Source organism: Barbus barbus, assembly GCF_936440315.1.
Source record: "Barbus barbus genome assembly, chromosome: 33".
NCBI lineage: Eukaryota > Metazoa > Chordata > Actinopteri > Cypriniformes > Cyprinidae > Barbus > Barbus barbus.
This window is the reverse complement of record NC_136761.1, coordinates 18,585,202-18,603,741: the sequence shown is the minus strand read 5'-3', so window position 1 is coordinate 18,603,741 and position 18,540 is coordinate 18,585,202. Positions and strand designations below refer to the sequence as shown.

The 18,540-nt window shown below is 34.8% G+C and overlaps 4 protein-coding genes across 8 annotated transcripts; 1 reads left to right on the top strand and 3 right to left on the bottom strand.

Moving 5' to 3' along the window:
* Positions 1-278: 278 nt before the first annotated feature.
* LOC306853212 (glutathione reductase, mitochondrial-like) lies at positions 279-9,323 on the bottom strand. 3 transcript variants are annotated; one of them, XM_079390453.1, is made up of 13 exons: positions 9,043-9,323; positions 8,777-8,803; positions 8,575-8,663; positions 5,958-6,027; positions 5,458-5,605; positions 5,234-5,288; positions 5,052-5,151; positions 4,878-4,964; positions 4,574-4,741; positions 2,938-3,049; positions 2,317-2,448; positions 1,140-1,273; positions 279-1,010 (listed from the first exon to the last, which is right to left on the bottom strand). In XM_079390453.1, the coding sequence occupies exons 1-13, from the start codon at positions 9,271-9,273 to the stop codon at positions 861-863; spliced, it is 1,503 nt and encodes a 500-aa protein (XP_079246579.1). In that variant the 5' UTR covers positions 9,274-9,323; the 3' UTR covers positions 279-860. The 3 variants fall into 3 exon arrangements, with proteins under 3 accessions (XP_079246579.1, XP_079246581.1, XP_079246580.1); XM_079390455.1 differs by having other exon boundaries at positions 9,051-9,300; XM_079390454.1 differs by lacking the exon at positions 8,777-8,803 and having other exon boundaries at positions 8,575-8,686; positions 9,039-9,282.
* A 1,520-nt stretch (positions 9,324-10,843) lies between these two features.
* LOC306852823 (cytochrome b-c1 complex subunit 8-like) lies at positions 10,844-12,193 on the bottom strand. Of its 2 annotated transcripts, none has more exons than XM_079389919.1 (3): positions 12,120-12,193; positions 11,141-11,312; positions 10,844-11,016 (listed from the first exon to the last, which is right to left on the bottom strand). In XM_079389919.1, exons 2-3 carry the CDS (start codon positions 11,292-11,294, stop codon positions 10,925-10,927), a joined length of 246 nt encoding a protein of 81 aa, XP_079246045.1. In that variant the 5' UTR covers positions 11,295-11,312; positions 12,120-12,193; the 3' UTR covers positions 10,844-10,924. The 2 variants fall into 2 exon arrangements, with proteins under 2 accessions (XP_079246045.1, XP_079246044.1); XM_079389918.1 differs by having other exon boundaries at positions 12,140-12,192.
* An 85-nt stretch (positions 12,194-12,278) lies between these two features.
* Positions 12,279-14,069, top strand: LOC306853179 (mitochondrial import inner membrane translocase subunit Tim8 A-like). Its single transcript, XM_079390389.1, has 2 exons — positions 12,279-12,481; positions 13,230-14,069. The coding sequence occupies exons 1-2, from the start codon at positions 12,371-12,373 to the stop codon at positions 13,389-13,391; spliced, it is 273 nt and encodes a 90-aa protein (XP_079246515.1). The 5' UTR covers positions 12,279-12,370; the 3' UTR covers positions 13,392-14,069.
* A 748-nt stretch (positions 14,070-14,817) lies between these two features.
* Positions 14,818-18,360, bottom strand: LOC306853178 (magnesium transporter NIPA2-like). 2 transcript variants are annotated; one of them, XM_079390388.1, is made up of 6 exons: positions 17,919-17,953; positions 17,714-17,849; positions 17,514-17,570; positions 17,226-17,316; positions 16,214-16,374; positions 14,818-16,122 (listed from the first exon to the last, which is right to left on the bottom strand). In XM_079390388.1, exons 2-6 carry the CDS (start codon positions 17,847-17,849, stop codon positions 15,467-15,469), a joined length of 1,101 nt encoding a protein of 366 aa, XP_079246514.1. In that variant the 5' UTR covers positions 17,919-17,953; the 3' UTR covers positions 14,818-15,466. The 2 variants fall into 2 exon arrangements, with proteins under 2 accessions (XP_079246514.1, XP_079246513.1); XM_079390387.1 differs by lacking the exon at positions 17,919-17,953 and adding an exon at positions 18,301-18,360 and having other exon boundaries at positions 14,821-16,122.
* Between the last annotated feature and the right edge of the window lie 180 nt (positions 18,361-18,540).

Below are 18,540 nucleotides of genomic sequence, written 5' to 3'. Positions count from 1 at the left end.
AACTATAGATGAAGATGCAAATTATAAGTGTCACTCTAAAATTCCTCTATAATTTCTTTGTAAAACAATGTTAAATGAAAGTAGCTGAATAAATGTTACGCAAGAAATATTTGCTAAAACCAACACTAGAATTTTGCAATCATAGGTGTCAAATGTCACAATCTATATTTGCATATTAATGAATCTGATCAGTTGCTTTATATAACTTCTCTAGCCCTTAGTGCCTCTTATAAATGCAACACACTTTAAGCTTTTCAAGAATTGACAAATGTCAATATAAGTTTTTGTGAAAAGTGAGTTTTATTAAAAGTATATTGACAATGCATCAATACAGAAATTAAGAAAATATCAATTGACCACACAATCACAAAATATATTTTTTAAATGTATTCAGGGTCTATGCCCAAGTGCTGAACTGTGCATATCCACAATTTTATTTTACATGTATTGAATAAGCACTACTTACTACCCACTACTACTGAAAGCAACTCTCTGCATCCAATTTTTCAAAAATGTAAGCGTAAAGCAAAAGCGTTTGACTATAAACAGATTTAATTTCACTTTTAGCTGTCATAAATCATCAAGCTTTCATCTGACCCTGTTCCTATCAAACAATAATACCTGTGAAAAATCACAGCAGTGGGGTACAACAATGCAATGTACAAGAGACAGCCTGATGAATGGTTGTAATGTGTCTTTCTTAATCACAGGCGATAAAACATGACCCCAGAGATATAACAAACCAATGCTTCTTATTACAAAATACTAATGTTGAGAAAATAGTCAAAGAAATATAATTTTTTTTGTTTAGACTGGATCAAAGCTGTTATGAAGAGCCATGTTGGAATATGAACACTTGATTAGCGTAGTGTTACTAGCTCCTCCGAGGACGTCGGGTGGATGGCAATGGTTCTGTCAAAGTCTTCTTTAGTAGCTCCCATATTTACAGCCACAGCAAAACCCTGAAGCATCTCATCACAGCCAAAACCCTGCATATGGAGACCAACAACCTAAAAAGAAAAAAGGTTTATTGAAAATGACTTAATGTAACAGCAAAATGTTAAAATAAAATATATTATTCCAGATCCTTTTTGATATTTTATACTGATTTATGACTGATGGACTGATTATGACCTCACCTTCTCATTTTTGCCAGCACACACCAACTTCATGATGCACTGACTCTTTCGAGTAGTGATAGCATAATACATGGGGGTGAAAGAAGTAGTATAAGCCTTCACATTGTCCTTTCCCCATGTCTTGATTGCCTCATCTGCAAAACATGATATTTTTGTAAGGGTAGCTTAAACCACAAGATGTCAGTCAGTATACTGAACACACATTAGGCCATTTAGGGCCAGATTAACTATAACTACCGATTAACTAAAAGCACTGATGGCAGTGGAAAGTTTTGCTGGTGATCCACTGACAATGCTGGAATTAAGGAACAGACTCAGCCGGATAATTTCCATAATGACCAACGCAATCTACTAAGAGCAGCTCAAATTAGCATAGAGTTGAAAAGAAGCAGAGCTGATGATCATCAGGTGTGTGGAATCTACTAACAACACAGGCTCAAAATGGGTTACAGTATGTTTTTTTTTTTTTTTTTGAGGTGTTAATGATACAAATGAGTAAATTGACCATCGCAAATTGATCATGAAAAGCACTATACAAATAAACTTGAATTTAATAATTTTTCATAAAAACTATGCTTCAAGCGTAATGCAACAGTTACGTAGCATTTTGAGCAGTTGTATTAATTGATAGTAAGATCATTGTAATGAAATGAATAGACACCGATTTTGATCATCGGTTGTGAATTGTGTCTAGAGTTTTGAAAAATGGCATGAAGGTTGTGTTATTAGAGGAAAAACTAAATCATCTCCAATAAATTTTGCATCTGAAAGGGAAACTCCTACAAATACATATGCAATGAGGTTAGATATAAACACAACTGCATGTCTTAAGTAATTCCTGACAGTAGTTTTTAAAGCCAAGCAAGGGTTTGTAAATCTGGCCTTTATTAATTTAACATAAGAACTCATCATTTTTAGTATCAGTATTATTTTATCATCAAAAGGGTATCTAATATGTTTTTGTCTGCATGTTTTATCCACTTTTAGTCCATGTTCCAATATACATTATATGGAAAATAAAGTAAATATGAGGAAGAAAATGATTAAAGTGATTAAATCAAACCCAAAATATTATTACATAATATGATGGTATATAAATAATACTAAAATAATAATGCTGTATATGGAGTCTGATCTTCAAGATACTGTAAGGAAGCATTATTGTACGTTAGCTCACCTTCAGTTAGTCCCACTGTGCCAATAGGTGGGTGGCTGAACACAACAGTAGGGATGTTATTATAACTGATTTTGGAGTCCGCTTTGCCCTCAAACAGCCGGTGAGCAAGCTTTCTGCCAGCAGCAATAGCAACTATCCATACAAACAGAAACAGGAAACAACAACAGCTTATCAGAAAAAAAAGAATATACATCCTCATCAAACAGATGATAAACTATTTAATTAAAAAAGTGTGATGAATGGCATGTCCAATCTACTCTGACCAGTTGACGTCGCTAGAGTAACAAAAAAAATTGCACAAAATCAACTTCCTCATGTATGGAGGATCTGTTGATCATCAATATGAAAGGTCTTATTTACATAAACCAACTGAATCACAGGATGACTGAATTGCACAACATACAACATGATCTTTTAAGCTTGATGATTTTTTTAAAGACTATTTAAGACTACATCTCTTACTAAATTGGTTTCTAAGAGCGCTTACTAAATACTATGCTGAAACAGAGTTCAGTGTATAAAAATGAGTTGTTTTATTTTATATATTCAAACAAAACACCCAACAGATGTTAATGCATGCAGGAGCAAATTCTCCATTAGGATGTGATCCTGAAACCATACCAGGTGTAAGAAGAGCTCTCCCACAAACATCCCCAACTGCATATACACCTGCACGAGTGGTGTTCTGGAACTCATCCACCATGATATGTCCCCTTTCATCAAGCTTCACACCCTGAATAACAATACATTCAACTGTTAACCTTACTTTATCAACTAAAACAGTGCAAAGATAACGCTTACAATACTATCTTGTGTAGATTCTGCGGTTTAAAAGAATGTTCTGTGTTCAGTTGAACTTTATCAACAGCATCTGTGGCATGTTTCAATGATCCCTCAGTTTGTAAAAAGCAAATATGCTGTGTATACTATATGACAATGCATTCCAGAGGATTTGAATGCACAAATGTACAGCTTGTATTTTTGTTAAAGCATAATTCAATTTTTAAAGTGGTGTATGTCTGCCTTTTAGCTACTGTTGTAGGTAAATTAACTTCTAGTTAAGCATTAGCAAAATAATTTTTGTGCGCAGAAATTTGCACAGGCAAGACTACACTAGTCTCATTTTAACATGTATCATAGTTAAAGTTGCTAGGGACAGATCTTTTCTTCCTTGTAACGTACATCCGAGTAAAATGGATTATTGATCAAATAAAAAAATGTAGGGCAAGGACTAGGTTCTATGAATCTGTCATTGATTTGAATTAAGGCAGATCTGTATGAGAGCTTGAGGTTGATTGTAAGACAGGAGCAGAATTTAAAGGAACAATTCACCAAAAAATGAAAATTTTGTCATAATTTACTCACTCTTTTTTCTGTCTTATATTGAACATAAAAGAAGATATTTTGAAGAATGCTGGTAATCAAACAGTTGATTTTATTCCCTACTATGGAAGTCAATGGGAACCAACAACTGTTTGGTTCTTCAAAATATCTTGTTTTGTGTTCAGCATAAGAAAAAAAATTATATAGGTTTGGAACGACATGAGGGGGAGTAAATGATGACAAAATTTTCATTTTTGGGTGAACTATTCCTTTAAAATAGCTAAATGATTGGAGAGGTTCAGCATACATCACCACAAGTCTGACAAATCAATGGAAGATCGATTTATGACATTTTGATAAACAATTGCAATGTCCAAAAAAAAGTAATTGCATAAAATTATATGTATTAAATATGTATTACATGAATATTACACACTTAGCAGAAATTTCCGTATTGCACAAATGTGAAGCTCTGTTTTGGGGCGTATGTCTCTTTAAATCAGGCAACCCCGGTTGGGTTCCTCTGCAGCCAGATTAAACCTTGCTGTGCGCCTATATATTATACTCTATTCATTCATTTTTAGAAACCTTGCACTTTTCTACTCAGTTTTAAATGCTGTTCTTGTATTCAAATTAAGAGTAGTCCACTGTATGCAATGCAATGTAATATATGCAGTTACATCCCCTAAAGCTTCAATTGTAAGTGCACTACTGTACAAATACTTTCTCTAGCTTCAATAAGCTGAAGAATTTTCTTTCTTTGGGATTTAACATGCCACAGATGTTGTCAATAGAGTTTAATTTATAATCCTTTAAGCTTCCTAGCGATTTATTATTATTATTTTTAATAATAATATTTGACCAATCATATTTATAGCTATAATACTGCTATTAATAATAAAATAATATTAATCAAATTAAAATAGATTTTTACTATTGAACTGAGATTGAGGCCAGCGATGTTGGGTTCCCGGCCAATAGCCCAGAGCAGACAGTCCACCTCATGGATGGTGTCGTACTTCTCCTGTGCATCTTTGTCGTCAGGGTCTTTTGTCACCAGCATAACAAAAAGGCCTTTGTCAGTCTTCTGCACTGACTTCACCTGTGAACAATATCAGATTATAAAATATAATTTGGGGGAATCGTAACTGAAAATCTGCCAAACAAACTGATACATCACACTGGAAAGATCGGCCAGCTACATAATACATATCTTAATAATTCTCAGTACTAGTTACCCGAGTATTTTTCCGTAAGTCAATCCCATGATTTTGCAATTCTTTTGTGCAATTTGAGCTTATCAAGGCATCAAAGTTCCTCAGTACCTGGAAAAGAAAGAACACAGTCATTGCTTACTTTGGGATATGCATGACAATAGCATTTAGCCAGGTGACAATAAGTGGGGCTTTTACCCCTCCTTGTCGTATGAGGATGGATGTTTTGGACCCCAGAGTGGAAAGGATACCAGCCATCTCCACAGCAATATATCCTGCCCCGACTATCACACTACGTCTAGATGGATACAGTGATCAGTTATTTTAGGATGAGGAGAAAATACAATAATGTAAGTAGAAATCAGCAATCAATCACTTACTTAGGACAAGACTCAAGTTCAAAGAATCCATCACTGGTAATGCCTAAACTGGCTCCTGCAATAACAATGAAATTTGCAAAAGTTTTTAAATCAGATTCTGTGATGAAAATTAGTACCAAAAAAAGTACAAAAATCACATTAATGGCCAGTGCATTATAAGAATGCACTGAAAAGTAAAGCAGAATGAGGTACATTTTTTTAGTAATGAACAAACATAAGATCACCTGGAACATCATCCTCACTGACAGTGGACGGGTGGCCGCCAGTGGCGATTAAGATATGAGGAGCTGTGTATTTTTTTCCGTTAACTTCAACAGTGGGTTCAGAATCATCTGTGAACCTTGCATAGCCATGAATAGACTCAATTTTGGCCTGTATGCAACCACAAACAACTTCTCAGTCATCACATCAATACCAATTCTAAAGGTTTAAAGAGGTCATATCATGCATTTTCGTAATGCTACTTAATTACAAATAGTATAGTCAGTTAGCAATATGCTTCTGGCGCTATCACGTTTTTGTTGACATGCTTTTAAGGTTTATGTGCAAAGATTTATAGTATAATGTAGTACTAGTACAAAAAAGTTCAAAAAAATTAGATTCTTCATGATATGTCCCCTTAAAACCATGCTCATTTTGGTATGAAAACAATGATATTATTTTTTTTGTATCTACTAAAAATTACTTTAATTTGCTGAATTAAAAGTAGCTTATTGCAGCCTACCTTGTCAAGGTTGTTCCGGTAAATCTGATTCAGGCGACTAACGTAAGCATCCCTTTTGCGTTTAATGAGCCTGAAAATACACATACCCAAAGAGTGACCTTTATTCTATTAATCTAGCTTTGTCATATGTGTTCGAAATGGCATACTTGCTTACAGCCCAGTACACAGTGCATACTGCCTATTTTTTTTAAAGAATAGTGTGTGAAACAGTATACAATAAGCAACAGATGTTTCAGAGTAGTATGCTGAATTGTCACATGACAAACACAAACATTAATTCAGCACAGCTGTCAAGATTGTTACCTCACAAACAAATGTGCTAACTATTCTTTTTACAAAGGCTTGTTAATAAGGCTTCATATTAGTAAACAATGCTATATTGCCCAATTGAACTCATTTCATAATTGAATAACTTTACAGAGGCTATTGGACTGAACTGAATGAGCTGTCTTTAAATGAACAATGATATTTTTGGCAGTTACACTAATTGGAAAAAGTGATATATTCTAATTACACTAAGTGCAAATAATGATAAATTCTGTTTACACTAAAATAGCAGCATTTTCTTTAGCAACAGGTGTGTAAATAGTAGTTAGGTGGCAGATATTTATACTTCAGTACTGTAGTACATTATAAAACAGTATGCAATAACATATTGAGTGTAAATTATCAAATTTTATTTGATGAACGCCACTGTATTAGGACAAAAACCTACCTACAACTAAGCACACTGTATTATTAATGAGGCATTTAATCTCCACTTTTCAAATATTTACTTAATTTTTTATTGAAAATATATGTCTTTCTGATTTGGTATGTGATGAAAAAAGGAGTTGCACGAGTCTGACAAAAGCCAGAATCAAACTGCATGCTGCAGAAATACTAAGAGTAGTATGATAGTATGGCATTTCGAACACAGCCCTATATCACAGAAATCCTGATAGCTGAACTCTCTACAGCATAACTAATCTACTACTAAACAAACTACTCCACCTCATGTCTTTGTGTCTGACAGAAACATCCACTTATACTGATATTATATACCACAAAAACGAAGCAAAACAAATACCGAAAGCTGTAATGAGTCAAAGCGTGCAGGAACTTGACTATCCTCAACTGTCGCAAGAGTAAAAAATACCTTTTTGTGAAATTAATTACCACATATTTTTGCAGAAACAATATCCTCTATGGCAAGCTGCCATCACATGTATCCCTTAAAACCCAATAACTTTACTGATGTTACTAGTATTTCTTTGTTAACATTATGAACTAACTACTAGTAAAAACAGGTACTTCTTTTGAATTACTATGAACTAATTAGTATTAGAAAACATATGTCAAATAAGTAACATTGAAAAGGTAATTGAAATGCATACTAGTTAGAGCTGAATATGTGAACTACAAATTTCCATATGGCAAATTCTGTTCTAGTAATAACAGAACGTTACTGGTATGTTATGCACAGGATTTGAAATTAAAACCAGCTAACTCGTCATATGTGGGAGAAAACCCACCATGACAGGTAACACATATCAATTCACTAGCCAATTGTCCTCCAACAATAACAAAACTAAGCTTTTTTTTCAAAGCTTAGACTTCTCGTTGTGGGTGTGAATGGAGCCCTATGAATATGCAGCCAGCCCGCTAATCTTCAACGTGTTAATCATTAAACTAGTACGATTTTGACGTGAGCTAAATTTGGAAATAAAGAAATGCTGGTTTTTTTTTTAAGAGAATTGGGGAGAATTTTATTTTTTATTTCTATATTATTTTTTATGGAATTAATAATTTGACTGTTGTAAAAGTGAAAGTCATTCTAAGATATTTAAAAAAAAAAAAATCTTTAAAAATCTTTAGCTGGTAGGTTATCATTGCACAAATTAACACCCTCTACGTTGAAGAGCTACATTATCTTTCTCAACAAGGAGCTGGTAACATCATTGTTTTTAGGAATTACAACCACAGCTGTTAATATAGAAACACGGTAAAAACGGTGGTAATTCATATATACACAGCCTCGCTCTCTCTCTCTTAAATGAACAGCCAGCGAGTTTATCCACAGTGGAGAGAGAATGCATACACATGGTTTCCAGGTTGACAAAAATAAGTAACACACTTAGCAGATATTTCCGTTTTGCACAAATGTGAAGCTCTGTTTCGGGGATTATGTCTCTTTATATCAGGCAACCCCGGTTGTGTTCCTCTGCAGCCAGATTAAACCTTGTTGTAGCCTATATATTATACTCTATTCATTAATTTTTAGAAACCTTGCACTTTTCTACTCAGTTTTAAATGCTGTTCTTGTATTCAAATTAAGAGTAGTCCAATGCGGCACATGTGCTATGATACCAATACAGAAACAGCTGTATCAATACCAGTATTGTCCAATCTCTGTGACGATACATCATTGTATCCAACACAGCCCTAGTAGTTATACAAGTAAATATAATAAAAAAAATAGACACTAATAACACAAAAATAAATGCTATCAATGTTATTTTCTTTTTTTCAATTTTAGAATACTTAATGTTGTGCAGGCTTGCCATAATCCTACACACAACATATTATACACAAAAATCAAACTAAACAACCCAGAAGAAGGCCTTATCTTACTTACTGCCAGTTGAAATGTGCTTTTGCTCCCTCAAATCCATAGTCTTCATGATCATGGAGATACTCTGCATGGGTGGATGTGTTCCACATTACCTGAAAGCATGCAGAAAGGACAACTTTATGATCTTTTTTATTTGACAGTCACAGCACTACTCACATTATGCACCTAATCAATTAACTGTAAGGATAAAGGGGAAAACAAATACCTTTTTAGGAACACAACCAACATTCACCTGTAACAGAAAGAAATGTTGTTTAATGAACCAAATCAATAATATCACCAGACAAAAATGCATAGGGACTGGTGCAAACCATTTCACACAAAAAGCGCTAGATCTGGAGGATTCCCAAAGCACCTGTGTTCATGTGGCTAATGCAGCGACCAGTTACTGTAAATAACTCGTCTAAAGAACACGACTACATAGCTCTAAGGGAAATGAGGTGTTGCGGGAGCTGGACGGTCTTTACTCACGCAGGTACCTCCGAGTTTGTGACTTTCGATCACGGCTGCAGTGGCACCGAGTTCAGCCGCCCGCCGGGCACCGGCCAGCCCTCCGGATCCTCCGCCAATCACCAGAAAATCAAAGCGCGTTACTGATTCAGAGGCCATGCTGCGACCGAAGAGTCTACGAGAAGATGACAGCGAACGACCAAGAGCAAGAAAAGACGCTCGCAGTCGAGCCAGAGGGCTTAATATCTCCATAAGCAGGAAGCCAACACCCCGGCCAACGCAGTGGTTGAACTAATGGGAGGGACGTGAAAAAGCCTGTGCTTAGTCATTGTGAATTGACACAATAGTGTGTAAATCCCAGAAGCAAATTTGGACAATAGTCTTCATAGTTACCCATGCTTATTAAAGTCCTTCACAGTCATCCCCAATATCCAGGGTGCTGAACTTACTTTGAATTCACTTTGCGCTTAGACATGTTGAAACAGACAACAGTCTGCTTTATTTGATAATGGGAAATATTTCGTATAAAAGACATGCTCAGTTCACTAAACACAAACTCAGCCGTTACATATAAACCTGTGGTGGAAATCCTTTTGCAGTACAATGTAAACATGTAACAAATGAAGTGTGGTTAATTAGAGGTGCTGAGTTACAAACTCGTTAGGTGTATCTATGCTGTCCATCTTCGTATGCATGCGGTAGTGTTTATAACGGAATGTGTCGATGTGAACTAAAGTCAGAATGAAAGCCACTATAAGTTTAGCTAATCTGAGCATGCGCGTTTCTGTGTTGCGCCACAACAAAAACACTACAGAGGAGTCGTTAATACACCGGAATGAACGGAAGTTAGTATTGTTTGCGGATTTTTGGAGGTCAGTAAGATTATTTCCAAATAAAATACTTTTTATACCGATGCAATGACATTAAATGTATCAAATATAACAATAAGGACATTTTAAATGTTAAACATGTTATTCTTTTGAACTTTCTATTCATCAAAGAACCCTGAAAAACTGCTTTCAACATTGATATTAAACAATGTTTAATGAGCAGCAAATCAGGACAGAATGATTTCTGAAGAATCATGTGACTGAGGACTGGAGTAATGGCTGCTGACATTCAACATTGCTATGGTAGTAATAAATTATGTTTAAAAATAGATTTAAAAAAGTTATTATAAAATACAATAATATTTTACAATATTACTATTGTTAATTTTTGAAGAAATAAATGCAGCATTAGTGACTTTCAGAAACAAAATCTTTCCGACCTCAAACATTTGAACAATCGTGGCATTGTGTGTTTTATTAACACTTTAATAATATAATAACCATATATTTGAATGTATTTATGTGCAGTTTGTGGTTCCTTGTGCCAATGACAACATTTAGAGTTTTGTAAAAACCTCTACCAAGTAATTAAGATCTCCATGAACAGTAGAGGGAGGGTAAATGGGTACATTTGTCAGCTCTCTGTACTGATATTGATCATTCACACTGAAAAAGGCTGGACCACTACAAATATTTCAATGAAGTTCATTAAACATTAGAACTCTTTACATGGCAGAGAGCAGACTTGCTCATAGTAGTGTTCATCTAAAATTCATTATCACGTATAAAACCTCAACAGTTTTCCAAAACAAAAATAAATCTCTATAGAACACAATAAAACTTGCCTTCACATGTACCATGGTATCCAGTAGTAGGAGCTAAACAAATGTTAACACAATAAATGAGAACAAATCTAAGTGATGCATCATATTAAGGTACTTTATTAAACAACTAAACTGAATCAAAGTGATTAATTGGCAACAAGTCAGAAATCCATTTTTCACATAAATATTTTCTTTATTGAACAGAAACAAGAAGTTACACAAGGATGCATCCTCAGCTGAGCGATTTCACTATTCGCTCTCATAGTCTGCAGTGTTCTTTCTTTTGGTCTGTTCATGAACATGATTGCCCCATGTGTAGGTCAGGTACATCAGGACCATGGCTGTAAACAGAGATGCAGGTTATAGAGAAGTTTAGTCACACACAATGTTTGCATCAGTTTATAGCTCGAATACTAGATGATATATATATATTTAAAAAAATAGTTCTGGACATAGATGACTTACGTGGTGCAACCTTGAATACAGATGTTTTGAATCGTCTCCAAACATTTGGGATTCCCTTAGAAAAGTAGTTTGGGAAAGCCCTCTGCTCAAAGGGAGAAATACTGTACGTGATCACATGCCTTATCTTGGCCAAATCTCCGAAGTGACGCCCCATTGTGCCAAGAAAGCTGATCTAAGAGAAATTAAATTCAAGGTTCACTTTAGTAATGTTTAAAATAAAATAAGCATACACTTCCTAGACAACAGTAACATCTCACTGTCTATAATTGAATCAATAAACTTAAATAATCATTTGAACAATGTTAAAAACAGCTGTATAAGCTTACAGGAATAAATTATATAAAACATTTTTTATTTTTATTTAATTTTCATAAATGAATTACAGCCCAAGTTTAATTTACCCATTCGGTATTGATCCAAAAATGTTTACAGTATCATGTAAAAATGTGTAATGTTTATTCTTTGTTGCATCCATTCAATAACTAAATAAATCAATTTGAATTGACAGTAAATTTGAACAACGTACAAACAGCTGCTGTACATGAAGAAAAGCAGGCTTAGAATAATACTATAAAATATATAAAGTATTACATATTAAAAATGTCCATACAATTCCCTATGTGGGATCTGTATAGACTGATAAATTCAATATTGCTTTGATAAACACGACTCAAGCGTAACGATGCCAGAGATGAATGAATATGGTTACAAATCATTTCAACGATCTGTAATAATATCTACAATTTCTTAGCATTAAGTGACAGCGTGTGCAGGCAAAACTGTAACGTTTAATCACATTTATACGTAACTTAGCGTTACGTGGCTAGGCTAGCAGCTTTCTGTAAGACCTTGCTTGACATTCATCGCTATCGCACTGTCTCTGTTTACACATACATATACACCGCACAAACATACATGCTATTGCTAAATTTAGATAATTTCGCTATCTTTTTTACTTCACGAAAGTAAAAATACACACAGAAATGATTTTCTTCTCACCGATCTCTCGGCTCAGACACCCTTGGCGTACTCTGGATGCTACAACTTCCGCCTGCAACCTTAAGTCACATCCGTTTCCTCTTGATTTCTCGCTTTCTCATTGGCGCTCCGTTCTACTGTTTCCTGGATATCCAGACACGTGAAGGTCAGCATAGCGCTGGAACAGTGTATACAGTTGTCAAATATATAACAATTAAGTGAATTTTGCAGCGTTTGCCATTCTTCTCCCCAATGGATAATCAAGGAGTCACGGCAGACCCTCAACTGCAGCAGTTTATCGAGATTGAGTCTCAGAAGCAGAGGTTTCAGCAGCTGGTTCATCAGATGACAGAAGTGTGCTGGGTGAGTGTGTTTCTATATGAGGATGTATCAGACAATGATAGAAGATTGTACAGTATGTCCTGTCTAATCACTTTAGTTGTTCGCAAGCTATATGATCTATAGCTTAGATGTTTTGTAGTTTATGTATTAAGTACAAGTAAAATGTCCTGCCCTCTTTTATCGTGGGGGTTGTGACTGTTTATTGTACTAAACAGAGTTTAAACATATTTTTTTATATTCATGATTTGTTAAAATTGCTATTTATCTTGATTACACATACAAACAAAATACATTCAAAGGGTTGGGATAGGTCAAATTCACAGATCTCCAAGGCTGAATTTATTTGATCAAAAACATATTTATAAAAATTTGATTTATTTCTGTGATGGCAAAGTTTGCAGCCATTACTCCCATCTTCAGTGTTACATGATCCTTTATGTTTATAATATGCTGATTTACTGCTCAAGAAACATTTCTTAAAATGATCAGTGTTGAAAACAGTTGTGCCTCTTAATAGTTTGTGTAAATTGATTTTATTAGGATTATTTGAAGTTCATTAGAACAGCATTTATTTAGTCTTTACTGCCTTGCAGAATAAAAGTATTTATTTACGAAACAACTAAAATAAATCTTACTGATCCCAAACTTTTAAGCAATAGTGTATTTATTGTTATATTAATTACTTGTTAAAAGAGCTGAATATCATGAGATGCATCAAAGTCATCAGTTATGGGTTTCTTTGGAGCTCACAGTGTGTTTTTTTTTGCAGGAGAAGTGCATGGAAAAGCCTGGCCCGAAGCTCGACTCCAGAACAGAGGTGTGTTTTGTAAACTGTGTGGAACGATTTATCGATACAAGTCAATTCATTCTCAACAGACTAGAACAAACTCAGAAGAGTAGAGGATCCTTTTCTGAGACCATGACAGACTAGTAGAACCACAGCCAATGACAAGACTGCATCATTCAGCCACTTACTGAGGCTTTTGCTATCAACAGGATTCAGTTCATTTTTCAAAGACAAAGTGCCTCATTTTGCTCTTTTTATTATTGTAAAGGCCATATATTCAAAATCAAATGCATGCATGTCCCAGTCCCATAGCCTGTTTATCGTCACTCTCAATATTGACATTTCCCAGTGCTAAGACTTTGGTATGAAATCAAGGAACATCAAGGAACATCAACTGAAAGGTCCCTTTGTACCGATCTGATCTGGAATTTAGGAGGAGGCTCTGCTTTCACTTTCTTTTCAACCTAGATACCAAGTCTACACGCAATTGTCTTACTGGGAACGCTTTAAGATCTGCGGCTTATTCAGTGTGTGTTGAAATGTGGACTTGTAATAAAAAGATAAAATACCTCCTGCAGTTAATCATATCCTGTATAAAAATGAGAAAGGTAAAGTTAAATACTCTTAGACATCTCAGAGGTTTCAGTGTCCTATTTATAAAAACAGATATATATATATATAATAGAAAACAGTGCACCACCTGAGAAATTCAGCTGTTTCTGAAAAAGATTTTCTAAATATGAAGATGGGTGTTCCCTAACACTAGTATAGGACATTCACACTACTGTTGAAAAGTTTGGGGTCAGTAAGATTTTTTGAAGGTTACTTTTATACAGCAAGGATGCATTAAATTGATCAAAAGTGACAAAAGATTTCTGTTTCAAATAAATGCTTTTTCTTTGAATTTCAATTTATTAAAGAATCCTGAAAAAGGTATCACTGTTTCCTAGTGCTGTCAAACGATTAATTGCATCCAAAATAAGTTTTGTTTACATAATATATGTATGTGTACTGTGCATATTTATTATGTATATACACTATATTGCCAAAAGTATTGGGTCACCCTCTTCTAATGAACATGTTTGACTACTTTAGTAATTTCTATGAGTACAAATCTTAATGTTTAAGCATATAATGATATTCTAGGGAATTGTGTGCTTCTAATTTTATAGCAACAGTTTGGACAGAACCCTTTTCTATTCTAACATGACAGTGCCTCTGTGTATAAGGCACGGTTCAAAAAGACATGATTGATTCAGTCAGTGTGGAAGAACTTGACTGGTCTACAGAAAGCCAAGTCCTGATCCCAGCTGAACACCTCTGGTGTGACTTTATATGCAGACCTTGAGGCAAAAACTCATCACCAAACACCAATGACTTGTACATATGGGTACTGTCATTTTAGACACAGTCCAGTCAAGTTCTTCCACACTGACTGAATCAATCATGTCTTTTTGAACCATGCCTTATACACAGAGTCACTGTCATGTTAGAACAGAAAAGGGTCCTGTCCAAACTGTGTGTGTGTGTGTGTACATATAGATAATAAATATACACAGTACACACATATATTATGTAAACAAAAACTTTTATTTTGGATGCAAATAATCACGATGATTCATTTGACAGCACTACTGTTTCCACAAAAATATTAAGTAGCACAACTGTTTTCATGATAATAAGAAATGTGTCTTGAATCAGCATATTAGAATTATTACTGAAGGATCATGCAACACTGAAGACTGGAGTAATGGCTGTTGAAAATCACCTCTGCCGTCACAGGAATAAATAGCATTTCAAATATATTAAAATAGAAAACAGCTATTCTAATTTGTAATAATATTTCACAGTATAACAATTTTGACAGTATTTTTGATCAAATTTAATTCTATGTATATCCTAAACAAGGTGGATTTGATCATAGAATAAATAATGTAACATTTAATAAGATGTTGTACAGCAGATTATTTAACACTATGTTGCTATTTCAGTATTTTTGTATTTAAAACAAGTGACTAAGCACACCATCGTTAGTCTTAATATCAACAGTATAAAACTGTTAAAGAAATTGCAAGATGGAAATAGAAATATTATATATATAGAAAAGCAAAAAGAATGCAAATTAAAGTACTCTTACAGTATTAATGGTTTGCAAAGTATGCCTGTATAGTATGCCTGTTTTAGTAGTCACTCACATAAGCATTTTTGCTGAAATTATGCTAGGTAATAAATGTACCATTGATCCTTTTGTCTGAACTCTCTGGAAAAAAGCTCTTTGCGTTTCTTTCTTTAGTCTGATTGCTTTCATCGATCATAGTAGTTCTCTCATCGGTTGGCAAAACAATGTATGGTTGGTTCCACGTTCTGTCTTGAGGGCCAAGGTGCAGATATAAAGGTAGAGAGTCCAACTTAAAGTTGATATCCTTGAATGCATGGAGAAGAAAAATGCCAATGATGATGGTAAGAAAGCCACTAACAGTCCCAGCAGCCCCGTCGTTAGACATTTGAAGCCACTCTTTAAACAAGATGGCTGAACAAGCCATGACGGATGTGGTGAAGAAGACATAATAAATAGGTGTAACTATAGAAGTGTTGAAGATGTCAAGGGCTTTATTAAGGTAGCTTATCTGGATACTGAGGCAGATCACAAGGCATATGAGAAGGGCCCAGAACAGCGGCTCTTTCAGAACGGCCGTTCCAGCGAACAGCTCTTTGATCCCAATGCCAAGGCCTTTCACACAGGACACAGACAACGAACCAATCACAGAGCAGATGAGGATGTACACCATCACATTCTTCTGACCATAGCGAGGTGCGACAAAGAAGATCAGGGCCAGGCTGCTGACGACAATGCAGACAGCAAAAGCGATGAATCCTGTGATACATGCAAGAGAGACGACTACTATGAAAAACAGCTCAAAGCTCACAGGATGCCTAGTGTGTTTGTAAATTAGGTAGAAGAATACCTGGATCTTTGAGTTTCTCTGCCATTGCAGTCAAAGAAGCAACCTCCTCCTCTTGCGGAGCATGGAACACCATGACAGTGGAACCGAAGATACACAGCAAACAGCCAATTTTCCCGTGGATATTCAGCCGCTCACTCAGGAAGTATGATGAAAGCACAGCACTAACAACAAAAAATAAGGTTGTAAATCCAGACAAATTTTAGACAAGGAATTTATTTATTTGATCAAAAGTGACAGTAAAGACATTTATAATGTTACAAAAGATTTCTATTTCAAATAAATGCTGTTATTTTTAACTTTCTACTTAAATCCTGAAAAATATGACATTTTCCACAAAAATATCACAATAAGACATATGTCTTGAGCACCAAATCATCATATTTTAATGATTTTTAAAGGATCATGTGACATTGAGACTGGAGTAATGGCTGCTGAAAATTTAGCTTTTCGATCAAAGGAATAAATTGCATTTTAAAGAATATTAAAATAGAAACCAGTCATTTTGAACTGTAATAATATGTGTTACCCTGGAGCACAAAACCAGTCTTATGTGCTGGGGTATATTTGTAGCAATAGCCAACAATACATTGTATAGGTCAAAATTGTCCATTTTTCTTTTATGTCAAAAATCATTAGGATATTAAGTAAAGGTCATGTTCCATTAAGATATTTTGTAAATTTCCTACCGTAAATATATCAAAACTTCATTTTTGATTAGTAAAATGCATTGCTAAGAACTTCATTTGAACAAGTTTAAAGACAATTTTTTCAATATTTAGATTTTTTTGCACCTCAGATTCCAGATTTTTAAATAGTTGTATCTCGGCCAAATATCATCAATGGAAAGCTTATTTATTCATGCCCTTTCAGATAATGTATAAATCTCAATTAAAAAAAAAAAAATGACCCTTACGACTGGTTTTGTGATCCAGGGTCACGTTTCATAATTTTACTGTATTTTTGATCAAATATGAAACACCAAACTTTTAAGTGTTGTTGTGAGTAAATTTACCAGACCAAAACGCTCAATGCTCCCAGAGGTGTCACTAATGTGGCAGGAGCAAATGCATAAGCTGCAAAATTTGCTACCTCTCCTATTCCCACTAAAAATATGACAAGACACAAAAACTGTGATTAGTGTCCATACTGACATTTATATGTGTGAATGGCAATATTTCATTACTAAGATCTAAGCCTATTAATGTAAATATGTACATCTGATTAAGGCCCTTATTCTGGTTATGCCTTGTAATTCAGCCCTGCTAATGACAAATAAATACATAAAATGATAATGTCATACTTGATATAAGCCCAGCCCACCACAACCATTCTTTCAGGTATGCATATCCACCTTGACCTGAATAATAAAAGAAAACAGACCTGATTAGACACCACAAGAAAAATTCAGTGGCAATGTCAATGCAAAATCAATGCAATTCAAATACTGCATAATAATATATTGTGCAATGATAGGTTACTCTGCAAATTGTATTGCCCCACCTGCTCTAGTAGAGCCTTTTTTGGCCAGTCGTAAAAGGCCTTTCTTTTTCAATATAAAACTGCCACCGATGAAGATAGTCGAGCTTACAGCAAGTGCCAAACCAATGTAGAATTCCGAGCGGTTTGCAGCATCCATCTGAATACATTTAGAAGTTACAGAAGTGGTTATGTCTAAGAACCTAGCAAGTAAGCTAACGTTACCTACCTAGACAGCATTTTGGTGCATAATAAGCTTACAATGCCCCAACATGATGTCTACGTAGGCAGCACATATGATTTAAAACAGTCACAGACTAGATATTAAGGAAGCGAGTCAGATCATGTGATTCACGCCATCGCCAGTTCTTCAAAACAATAAAACATTATATTTGAATGTAGACTATTTGTCTATCTACCCTATGCGTTTATAACTACACGAAATGCACAATCACAGCATTTTCAAACAAGAAGAGCTACTTTTTAGAGTAGATTTTGCTCACTAAGCTTTTACGCTAGCAGGGAGTGATGTTTCGGCACTTATTTATATTAATACTTAAGACTACACTTGAAACACTATAGAAATACGAATAATTGTTAAAATGACTAACCTTGCATTCGAATCGTCCATCGGTGGCGTTTTAGTCTTTAACTTCCTGCTAAAGTGACTGAACGCGGGTTGCCAGATACTCTTGAATAACTTCAAATATTGTCTGGACATTTTGGGGGGATTATCTGAATTGAATTTGGTGAAATTGTATAAACTGTGTCACTTGGTTTCATCAAGTGTTCCACTGTTTAAAATCTACAGTTTGCATTTTGATGATAAAATATAAATTAATACATTTGTG

Excerpts from the sequence above, each read along its gene's own strand:
- LOC306853178 (XM_079390387.1), bottom strand. The coding sequence starts at position 17,849 with ATGGATGCTGCAAACCGCTCGGAATTCTACATTGGTTTGGCACTTGCT. Across the intron at positions 17,571-17,713 it reads AAAAGGCTCTACTAGAGCAG|GTCAAGGTGGATATGCATAC; the intron begins GTGGGGCAATAC and ends TTTATTATTCAG. Across the intron at positions 16,375-17,225 it reads GCATTGAGCGTTTTGGTCTG|TGCTGTGCTTTCATCATACT; the intron begins GTAAATTTACTC and ends TTTTGTTGTTAG.
- LOC306853212 (XM_079390453.1), bottom strand. The coding sequence starts at position 9,273 with ATGGAGATATTAAGCCCTCTGGCTCGACTGCGAGCGTCTTTTCTTGCT. Across the intron at positions 8,804-9,042 it reads ACAAACTCGGAGGTACCTGC|GTGAATGTTGGTTGTGTTCC; the intron begins GTGAGTAAAGAC and ends TTTCTGTTACAG. Across the intron at positions 1,011-1,139 it reads GTGCTGGCAAAAATGAGAAG|GTTGTTGGTCTCCATATGCA; the intron begins GTGAGGTCATAA and ends TTTTCTTTTTAG.
- LOC306853179 (XM_079390389.1), top strand. The coding sequence starts at position 12,371 with ATGGATAATCAAGGAGTCACGGCAGACCCTCAACTGCAGCAGTTTATC. Across the intron at positions 12,482-13,229 it reads AGATGACAGAAGTGTGCTGG|GAGAAGTGCATGGAAAAGCC; the intron begins GTGAGTGTGTTT and ends TTTTTTTTGCAG.
- LOC306852823 (XM_079389919.1), bottom strand. The coding sequence starts at position 11,294 with ATGGGGCGTCACTTCGGAGATTTGGCCAAGATAAGGCATGTGATCACG. Across the intron at positions 11,017-11,140 it reads TGTATTCAAGGTTGCACCAC|CCATGGTCCTGATGTACCTG; the intron begins GTAAGTCATCTA and ends CTCTGTTTACAG.